The sequence below is a fragment of the Perognathus longimembris genome, chromosome 10 (genome assembly GCF_023159225.1).
Source record: "Perognathus longimembris pacificus isolate PPM17 chromosome 10, ASM2315922v1, whole genome shotgun sequence".
Taxonomy (NCBI): Eukaryota; Metazoa; Chordata; class Mammalia; order Rodentia; family Heteromyidae; genus Perognathus; species Perognathus longimembris.
In genome coordinates, this window is record NC_063170.1 from 15,434,067 (window position 1) to 15,445,416 (window position 11,350).

At 34.2% G+C, this 11,350-nt stretch overlaps 1 protein-coding gene across 1 annotated transcript; it reads left to right on the plus strand.

The window, feature by feature from the left end:
• The first annotated feature begins 10,240 nt into the window (after positions 1 to 10,240).
• LOC125357987 (protein dpy-30 homolog) lies at positions 10,241 to 10,840 on the plus strand. Its single transcript, XM_048354823.1, has one exon. The coding sequence runs from the start codon at positions 10,270 to 10,272 to the stop codon at positions 10,567 to 10,569; it is 300 nt and encodes a 99-aa protein (XP_048210780.1). The 5' UTR covers positions 10,241 to 10,269; the 3' UTR covers positions 10,570 to 10,840.
• The last annotated feature ends 510 nt before the right edge of the window (positions 10,841 to 11,350 follow it).

Below are 11,350 nucleotides of genomic sequence, written 5' to 3' on the forward strand. Positions count from 1 at the left end.
ATTTTCATTTCCCTCCCTTCTCATTCGTCATCCCCTTTCTTTTAACTCTCACTTCAGAAAACTTCTGAGGATCTTGAGGTCTCAGTTTCCTTCTTGAAGAAGACCATTGATAATATAGTTGGTGCTAGAGGGTTGTTACCATGAATAATTAAGATATTATATGTGTATACAGTTGCATTTATTGAACTTTTGGTAAATATGAACTGGCACCATGAAGTTCTTACTTCGTAAAATGTAATCAGTTTGAAAGAACATGATCATGGTTTGATACTTGGAATGAGAGATCTGCAAAACAAACAGTTGGTTATGAATTTCCATGAGACAAACCAGTACAGTGAGATGCAGTACTAATGGAGAGACAATAGTATTCTGTATGTTAGAAACTCAACAGAATGGCTATATATTTCTGGAAGGAATAAGATCTGAGGATTTGAGGATATCTTTTTACATGATTGTATAAAGATCTGGGCAGAGATTAGGACAAAGTACTGGGTTTATTTTGGGGGGGCTCAGAAAAAACCCCACACATCTTTTGTTGATCATAAGGTTATAACAACAGAAGACTATTAATAACAACATTTCAGTATTTTAAAATGTTGTGTTCATACCTCATCCATCCATTTGCTTTTTGACACGTTTGCTACCAGCCAAGTATAATATAAATGCTCAAAAGAGTTACTCTTTGAAATGAAAAAGATGTGTAATTCTTAATTCTTATTATCATCACATGTCAGTCTTAAATAAAACCCAGAAACATTTATTGGCATAAGATAGATATCATTCTGAAATAAAAGCCTACTTGAGAATATTACTGATTATGATTGATCTGCACTTTCTCATTTTGTCATTTTTTGATTCAAATATTTATAATTTCTCACTTGTTTAATGAAAGCCATAACTCCTCAATTTTCTTCTCCTCTGCTAGCTCCAACATATATGGCAAATAAAAATGTGCTAATTATTTTGCCACAGTTGAGAATGTAATTGTCCTTCTTTATCTACAGAGAATGGCTTATAGGACTTCCACAACTAGGCCAAAATCAATAGACTCTCAAGTGTCTTATAAGTCACAATTCAATAGAGATGAAAAAGGAGAAATTGTTTTTTTTTTCTTCAAATTTTTTTTATTATCAAACTGATGTACAGAGAGGTTACAGTTTCATACGTTAGGCATTGGATACATTTCTTGTACCGTTTGTTACCTTGTCCCTCATACCCCCCTCCCTCCCCCCCTTTCCCTTCCCCCCCCCCAGGTGTTCAGTTCACTTACACCAAACAGTTTTGCAAGTATTGCTTTTGTAGTTATTTCTCTTTTCTTACCCTGTGTCTCTCAAATTTGGTATTCCCTTTCAATTTCCTACTTCCAATACCAGTAAACACGGTTTCCAATATACTCAGATAAGATTACAAAGATAGTGTAGGTACAACCACAGGAATGTGATACAAGAACATCATCAATAATAGAAGCTACAGATACACATAGGACGTTGAAAGTAGTTACAACTGTGATATAACAATTGTTTCCAAAACATGGAGTTCATTTCACTTAGCATCATCTTATGTGTTCATAAGGGTATAGCTATTGGGCCTTGTGATGCTCTGCTATGACTTGCCTAAACCTGTACTAATTATTCCCAATAAGGGAGACTATAGAGTAAAGGAGAAATTGTTAAAACTCTATCTTCCAAATTTTCTTGATCTTTACAAAATGCATATACCGTATATTAAATATGTAACTTCTTTTCCACATATATATGTAGAAATAGTTCTGTTTTCATTTCTTATTTTAATTTAATCTCTAATAATTGTACAAAGGAGTTGCTTTTCACCATAGAATAAAAATACAATGAATCATAATCAATTGTCACCCTTTAATCATTCTCCCCAATCCCTCCCAAAGCTACCTCGTCTCTCAATTTTCTTAATTTTGTAGGATATGCATTTAATTTTAAAACTGCAAATCCCCTTTCCCCTTCCTAATGCAAGAACCCATTCTGATTGATTGATAGCTTTCTGCGACCCATTAGCCATGAGTAGGAAGATCCAAAAGAGATGAATGATGCACATTATATCTTGTTTCTCCAGGCAGATTTACAAAATGCATATCATATAAAGAAACTATTTTTAAAATGCTATTTATTTATCAATCAATATACTAACCGAGTGAGCCTCTGTTGTCATGTTTATGCTGTGTGTTTGGAATCAAGTTATGGGAAGGATGATGTATCCATTTATTCTGTTTAACAATATAAAATGAACTGGTTACTTTTACTTAGCCCCAAATTCATTAAATCTGTGGGCTTTGAATAAAGAGCTTCCTGATTATTTCATGTGTACATGAATGTTTGCCCATTGTGTTTAGTATTTATTATCTATTCCTGATTTGACCAATCCTCTTCTGACCAGTTTGTGATAATGTAGGTGGTTGAGGCTCCAAACATAACCATCTAGGAGGGTAAATGCTCTGTTCTGCCTCCCAGGAGGCTGCACAAATCAACACGATCTGGACCAACAGATCCTGTAAAAGGGAAGGAATCTAAGACCGGTGTGTGCCGGTGACATTGAGTGAAGACTCAGGTTCTGTCATATGCAATCAGAGCTCTGCCCCTGAGTGACTTTTCCATTACTCTAACAATTGTGGGATGTCTCTCAGGGGAAAATTCCAATGGTATTTGTTTTTGTCTTGACATCGAGAATTACAGCTGCTCTCAAGTAAGATGTTCCCCCATTCCATGGTGAGACAGAATTTTCTGGACAATTAATTTTACCTTCCTTAGGGTGTTTAATGATATCACAGAGCTTTTGAAATTCCCTCACACTTTTTACACATTCTGAAAATTCTTTCAGAATGTATACTGGTTTTATGATACAGATAGGGTTTTGTTTCCAACTATACTAATGTATCAAGCACACATTTTAAAATAAAATTGTGGTCAGAAAGAAATGGAGAAAGATGGAGAAGAATAATGGAAGAATAACTTGATTTGTGAAATTGAAACCCCTTTATATACTGCTTAAAAATAAATAAATTATTAGTGTTTTGAGATTCTCTCTTACTATAGTCATAACTCATTAGAACATGTAAGAAATATCAATATGCTTTTTATCTATAATGAAAACAAATATTCTTTATTAATCAAGAAGCCCTTTACTTAGCAGCCCTTTTGTGTAAAGAACTACTTTAGAATATAGAAAATTAATATTATGTTTACCATGCCCTTGAATAAATGGCGAGACTTCTACCATATAAGAACCATGTAAACTACTCATAAGAAATAGAAAAATACTATAAAACATATTATAGAGAAATTATTATGGAAACAGAGGGAATGGCAAATTGGAAACATGCAAGAGGTACTTTAGAGGAGATAGCTAATAAGTAAAGATTTCATTAGGAAAGATAGATTGATGGATTGATTAGCTCAAATACTCTTTTAAACCAAAACAAATATAGATCTAATCACAATTATTACTAATGAGTAATCTGGGTTGTTTTGTGTGACTGCTAGGAAATTTGCTGGCTGACAACAACAACAAACTGGACTTTACAGATAGCTGAGGCAGTTTGCAGATTATTGTATACTGTATGCTAATAATGTTCTTTTGTCACTTTCTGTAGCTTATATCTCTTTCTAGACTCAACAGAGAGGTGGTTATACAATCTGAAAACATTGAAGATCATTTTGTAGGTGCAGACATGAGTTATCTTCAGTATTTTCTTAAGAAGGCAAAATAAATCCCTATTTACATAGCCATGAGATGTTGACTATAGAATCAATGTCTTTATTTTCATATTTAACATATTCCTTGTTCTTTTATAAGCATATAATGCCAATTTTCTCCTTTTTGATATTGAAAAATCCTCTTCAAATATTACATTGTTACGGTGAGGGCTCAGTTAGGAGTTGGGAAAACTGTTATGTTTTGACAATAATAGAGTCATATTCTCTCTTGTTTCTTCCTCAAAACACAGATATGTACAAACAAATATCACAAACTGAACTTAGTCTAAAAATAAAAGACCCTTTCATTAGCAGGTTTAAAATATTTCAAGATATTATTTGTAAACAGAGAAGTCTAAATTAAGTGAAATGAAAGAAGCTGTTTCTTGACCCTTTAGAATCTGCATCTGCAGGGTTGGGGCAGAGCTTAGAGTCTGTCTCCTGACAGCTTGCCATATTTCAAACCCAAGTGAGGAGACTCCAAATTGAGCAAGTGTCTAGGCATTGGAGCTTGAAATTATGGGTCACTTTTGATTAAAAGTTGCTTACAGAAAATAAGCCTTAGCTTTCAGAGGTACTGTTCCCACTCTCGTTTGCAAGAATTTAAATGCCAGTGCTTATTAAAAGCATCCTGAGTAATAGCTGAAGATAACACTGGGGATGAGCCGTTATAAAAGAAAAGGGACCTAAATTTTTTCCTGAAAAATAATTAAACATTCAGCATTTGGAAAAACTTATTTAAAATGTATTTTTGAGAAGAAAGAATTCTAAATGTAGATTCTAAATGTGATCTAACCTGGATCATATACTGTCGTTTGGTACCAGTGAATCAACGTGTCTGAGTCTCTATGTTCTCATTTTAAAATATGAACTGGAAACCACCGAGTTACAAGGGTTGCTGTGAATATTAAGTATGCTAATGTATGCAAAGGAATCAAGTCTTCCACCTGGAATACTTTAGATGCTAAGTATAACTTGTACTCTGGAGCAATCTGAACTTTGTACCTAGCACTTGGTGTGCTTTGAGCTCTCAATAAATGAGAGCTACTATTATTATTGTTGTTATTTGCTATTATGTTCATTTTGCTAATTTTCTATGCCTCCTATTCAACTGATTTATTCAGGAACAGTCAATGGGTTGAGAATTTATTTTACTGATGTTGTTATAATGCCCCAAGATGGAATTGCTTTTGTTCTTGTTTCATTTTACTTTTTACATATTTTTATTGATTTTTATATTGAAATTCTGCTTTCAATATATTTCCACCATAATCCTTATTTATAGGACCCAAGACCCCAGCATCTCATAATAAGTTGCTTATTAAAAAGTGACATGAATTTTATTAGAAAATCAAAATCAATGAATCATAATTTTTGTCCTTGGGTAGGTTAAATGAATATAGCATCTACAAAATCAGTTTTTTAACCTCATTATGGAGCTTCAGTTCTCTGTCATAAAAGAGAGTTTCTTCAGTTCATGTTAGTATATGGAAGAAAACCTGATTGGCTTAAATTTAAGGCTGACAATATACCTGATGAAAATGCTGATCTAGTAAAGGAGCAAAGGAGTTGGGGCTTCAGGCACAGACAGAATGTCCAGCATGGGATTTCAAAGCCAAGTTCACAGAAGACAGACTCTACTCCCAGTACAGAAACAAGCTATGAGAATATTCTTGCAAAAAGAGTTATTTTCTCTTATTCAACCACACTAGCACGATAATTTTCCAATCACCCATTCCTTCACAAGCCACTCATTGAGTGTGTGCTATGGTCCAAATATAATCTTAAGTGTTGTGAATAGAGGCCGTTTGTCTCAATCTTCTTGGAGTTTATAACTCTGCAAGAGGATACTCACGGTTAAAGAAATAGAATCACAAACTGCAAATATGATCAGAAATGAGTAGTGAGAGAACACATAGGAAGACACTGAAGCAGTGTCTTGATTTGTAGTATGTAGTACATCTTAGCATGTGTCTGTTTAATGAATAGGTACACTAATTAGTAATATGTTTCTCAATAAAGAAAGACATCAAGAACACTAGATACCTTCCCATTCGCTCTTTTTCTTTTTCTATGTCCTATGGATGAGGTCATTTAAACTAATAAAACATTCAAATGGGCAGAAATCTAATACATGAATGCTACAGCACAGATCAATGAATGGATGGGACTGAATTCATGGATCAGATCAGGTCACTGTCATAGCACTGAGAAGGGAAAATGTGTATCTGGAAATGGAATGACAAATCCATTCATTGGTTTGAGCCACAGTCTTTCTGCCCAGATAGACACATCCCATTATGATAACTTGCCTTTCGGTAGTAAACACAAACTCTGTGGTGGCTAGCAGTCACATTCACCATTCTAATTTAGTGATTTGTCATATGGATTAGTGCATCAGCCACGTGGTGCCCCAGAGAACAGACAGCAATAGAAATATTGCCAGACTTAAACAGGTATAGAGACTAGACTCAGGTATTAAGAACATTTGTAGATAGGAAAAAAGAAATTAAATTTTAGAGATAAGAAAAATAAATTAAATTAAAATTCACACACACAGGATTAAAATGGGAATGTCTGAATTCAAATCAAACTCATATTTTCAAAATAATTGTGTGTTTGAATAAACTTGTTAATATTTTCATTTGTAAAATAGAAATATTCGTTCTCTACTTTGGCTAATTTACTTGGTGTCTTAGCTCTGTGTCATTCAGAGAGTCATTTACTATGGTGAGAAGGATAAAATATTAAAATAGATTATAAGATATTCCTTTTAGAATAAGATGTTATGTTATGAAAGATAGAATTGAAAAATCTTCATAAACCATACAATATCCTCATATTAACACTTAAAGCAATCTGTCAAGGCAAGGTTAGTAGCTATGCCATAAACGTAGGTAGACACAAATAGATTTACTTCATCATGTATATGTTATATGATATAAACTATATAAATACATACAATATAAATATTTATATACAATAAAATAGTTAGGTAAAGAATAAATAAATTATAGGGGATGGATATTATTATGTCAATAAGAATGTTTAACATGCAATCTCCTTACAGTAATTATATGTACATTATTTTTGCCTACAGGCATGATATTATCCAGAAAATCTCTATGTCATCTGTCTTGATGTAATTTTTATGCCTATTATTTAGTAACTCTGGAAAGCCATCATCCTACTCTCCGATTCTATCAATTTGAATGATTTCAGTGGCATCATCCCAAGTTAATGTTTCTGTTATTAGCTTATTTTCCTCAGCACAGTGTCCTCTAAGGCCCATCCATTTCATTCAGTGTACAGAACATCTTGTTTATGTTTGAGTAGAATCAATTACACATTGGTTTTGTCTGTTGATATGGTGGCTACTTTGGTCAGTGTGGAAATAGATACATGACTATTGATATCTCTTTAAGGTACCGAGTTTGATTCTTTGCAGTATCTAAGCAAGGTTTGCTCCCTGTGACACCTGGTAGTTGGATTTTTGAATTGTTAAAGACTCTGACTACTGTTTTCCGTGGCAAATTCATCACTTTTTATTTCCACATACAATACATAAATTTTCCTTTTGACAATGCTTGTTGTCTTCATTCTTTTAATTTTTTAAAAAATTTTTTAATGATCATCCTGACAGGAGTGCAATGGTGTCCTACTGTTGTTTCATTTATATTTCTCAGGTGATGTCACTGAGCATATTTCAGATTTGTGTGTCTCCACTGAAGAACTTTCCTGTCAGAACCTGATCTCATTTGAGATTTTAGGGATCTTTACATATTACAGAGATTAACTCCTCATGAGAGATATGAGATATTGCCTGGGGTTCTGCACATTGACTTTTTACTTGCTGGTGTTTCTTTTGCTATATAGAAAGTAAAAAAAAAATGTTTTGATGTAGTTTCACATGTTTGTTTTCATTGTGATAATAGGTCCTTTTACTATTTTACTTATGAAATCATTTTAACATCAATGTCATAGTCTTTCTTCTATGATTTTTTTCTAGGGTTTCTACATTCAGGTCCTATAGTTCAGTCTTCAAGACATTTTCCTTGGTTTACTATAAGTGTTCAATGTTAGTCTTTTTTTTTTTTTTTTTTATCAATCATGGGGCTTGAACTCTTGACCTGGGTTCTGTCCTTGAGCTCTATAGTTCAAGGCTAGCACTCTACCACTTGAGCCACAACCCCACTTCCACTCATTGCTATTCTTTTGCTTATAGACATCACTTTTTTGGTGTGTGTGTGTGTGTGTGTGTGTGTGTGAATATCATTAGTAGAGGATGCTATTCCTTCTTTGCTATTAGTACTTGAGTTGCTTTACTTTTTAAAATAGGAAATTAGTTGACCAAATGCACATGGATTTATTCCTGAGTCCTTTATCTTTCTCTCTTAATGGAAGTATCATATTGTTTTCACTACAGTAGCATTGGACTGGGAATATGGCTCATAAGTAGAGTACTTGCTTAGGATGCATGAAGCCCTGGGTTCAATTCCTCAGGACCACATAAGCAGAAAAAAACAGAAGAGGTACTTTGCTCAAGAGGTAGAGTGCTAGCCTTGAGCAAAAAGAAGACAAGGACAGTGCTTAGGCCCTGAGTCCAAGCCCCAGGAAAGGCCTAAAAATAAAAAAGATTGAATACAGTAGCATTTAATTTCAAGCTTGTAAAAAGTGGATATTCATCTAAATGATCTCAAGTCTAGAACGCTATAATTTTACAGTTTTACACTCAGAGCTCCAACCCCACATACATATTCTAAATATCAAGTGTGTGAAAAGAGGAATGTCTTTAGAAAGGGCAAGTGGTTGTTTCAGTGGTATAACTTTTCAAAACCATGTTGCCCAAATCCTTACGTTGTTTAGTTGAAACATGCATTTCCATCCTTCTCTGTAAAACAACTGTTATGTATCTGTTAATATTGGGGGGATTGGTAGCTGTTTGCTCCTTTTTATTTGTCTTGAAAAAGTATTAAAGCAATTATTGGGAAAAACTTAATTCTTTCCCTCAAAATCCCACCTTTCTTTATGCTATTAAGATGGAACCTCTTGGGTTCTGTCTTTTATCATCCCAATTTCCCACCCACTCATACACACATTTATTAAATTACCAACTGCTGACTCTTCTGCTATTTGAGAATTTATGTTATCCATTAACCTTTCTCCATCCCCACTGGCAATATCTTTACCCAACAGATGTTGCTCCTCCTAAGCAGCATTTTAGATGGCACCTTTGCTCTTCTGAAATAGTTTCATTCAATATGAGTCTTTATCCAGGCAATTTATTCTGTCAGGACCAATATCTCTCCCTCTTTTCCTTCATTTTAATCATTTTTCTTCCTTCCTTCTCTATTTAAGGACAATTCCCTTGATGTAAATCCCCCAAACAAATCAATTTTCATTTTTATATGAGTAAAATAACTAATAGATTTATGAGTTTTTTTTGCTGGGTTACTGCTGTTGGTGTTGGTGTCATAATTTATCCTGTGAAAATTTACTATTCATTCCACTAATGATATTTTCAAATAGGATAAACTCCAAGTAAATCTTGACCCAAAATACACCTAATCGTCTTACTTTTCTCTCCCTTCTTGCACCCCTTACTGAACTAAAAGCTCACTTAAGATATTAGACTTATTGACTCCAGGAGATATTCTTGAACAGAACATATTTCTTCTGTTTCCACAAACTGAATATTTGCTTTAATATCTTCTAACCAAATGTTCCCCTGGCTGCCTTTTAAAGTTCTCTAAGAGCCCATGTATCAGGTCATTACTACTTCTGGGAAATATTTCTTAACTCTTTAATGAGTTTGGTATTCTTTTTCTATATTGCACTATTTTTCTGGTATCTTACTAACATTCATCAAACTGAATTCTTATTTTCTCTTTGTTTGTGCCTCCATGAAAGGGAAACCTCCTTGAGGGGAAAATTTAGTTTTCCTCTCATCCTAATATGTCTAAGATGCCTATCTTACCCTCTAGGTAGCTTCATTCAGCTACAAAATAAATTGAATGCTCTGTGCTTGGAAGCAGAAGTACTAATGGAAACTACCCTAAGATAAAATGACACTAAATTCTCTATAAATAATGCAATATTGCATTTGTAGGTATGGTATAAACTGGTTCTGGGCATAGATTGTCAATAAATATATTTATCTATACATTATTTAATGCACTCTTCAAAAGCACTGGAAGATTTTTTTTTTTATTATTTCTACCACAAATGTATGCTATTGGTGATTAACTTTAATTAAAATACTGTATACTATATGCATTATCAATACATCGTATGTACAACAACGTGATGTTTAGTAAAATAACTTTTACAACACTTAAAAAAAATCAATCCAAAGGCTACATATTTTAATGTTTGCTTAACAAAATAATGTCAGGTTTTTGAACAATGAAAATTAGAACTTAAGCAACATGCCTAACCAAAAAAAAAAAAAAGTCATTTTCATGATATTAAGACCTAAACATGGGAGGTCTTCGGAACCAGCAGCATCGGGACTGGGATCCTGTGACTGTGATCCTCGGGGTCCGCCATGGAGCCGGAGCAGATGCTGGAGGGGCAGAAGCAGGTTGCAGAGAATCCTCACACCGAGTATGGTCTCACAGACAACGTGGAGAGGTTAGTAGAGAATGAGAAGGTTAATGCAGAGAAGTCATCAAAACAGAAGGTGGACCTCCAATCCTTGCCAACTCGTGCCTACCTGGCTCAGACAGTGGCGCCTATCTTGCTTCAGGGACTCGCTGTGCTTGCAAAGGAAAGACCACCAAATCCCATAGAATTTCTAGCATCTTGTCTTCTGAAAAACGAAGCACAGTTTGAAGACCGAAACTGACTTACTGGGAAGAAAAGAAAAAAATTGGTTGCTACTGTAGATTTACATGATTAAGAGGCAGCTTTAATTGCCATGCTTTTTTTCCCCATTTGGAAGAACCTTCAGTACAACCGAACTTATTTTAAGATTGGCAGATGAGAACCTATTTCCTTTATTTTGATTTAATCACCATACTTATTTAATGAGCATATTCTGTGCAATTTTTCTTAGATCATCTATAACTTTGTTTTTAAATGGCCTTCAAAATAAACTGTCAAATGCCATTAAGGTAGTTTTTGTTCTGTATGACAAAAATTTTATATGCTGTTTTCATGAATTCCTTCTTGTGTTTTTGAATTCTTTGGAGTTTTACAACAGAGAAAATAAACCAGAGTCAAGTCAAAACAAAACAAACAAACAAAAAAGACCTAAACATAGCCACCAAATGCAGCAATCTGGAATTTTTAGCTCTGCAAATCTATCAATAATATAGGTACCATTCAAGCTCAAGAAAGCATCTAATAATTCAGAAATTTCTGATTCCATTGTCCCAAATCAGTGCAGTAAAGACTTGTACCTATGGGTTGTTTTCTACTTTCTTAACACAGCTCACTGATTCATTTATTCATCCATTCATTCAATCTTTGTTTTGTCCATCATTGACTTTGTGATAGACAAAGTTCTTGGGAACTAGCTCCAGATCTGGAGTCATGCTTTCTATCAAGAGTCTCCATTGGGGCTGGGGATTTAGCCTAGTGGCAAGAGTGCCTGCCTCGGATACACGAGGCCCTAGGTTCGATTC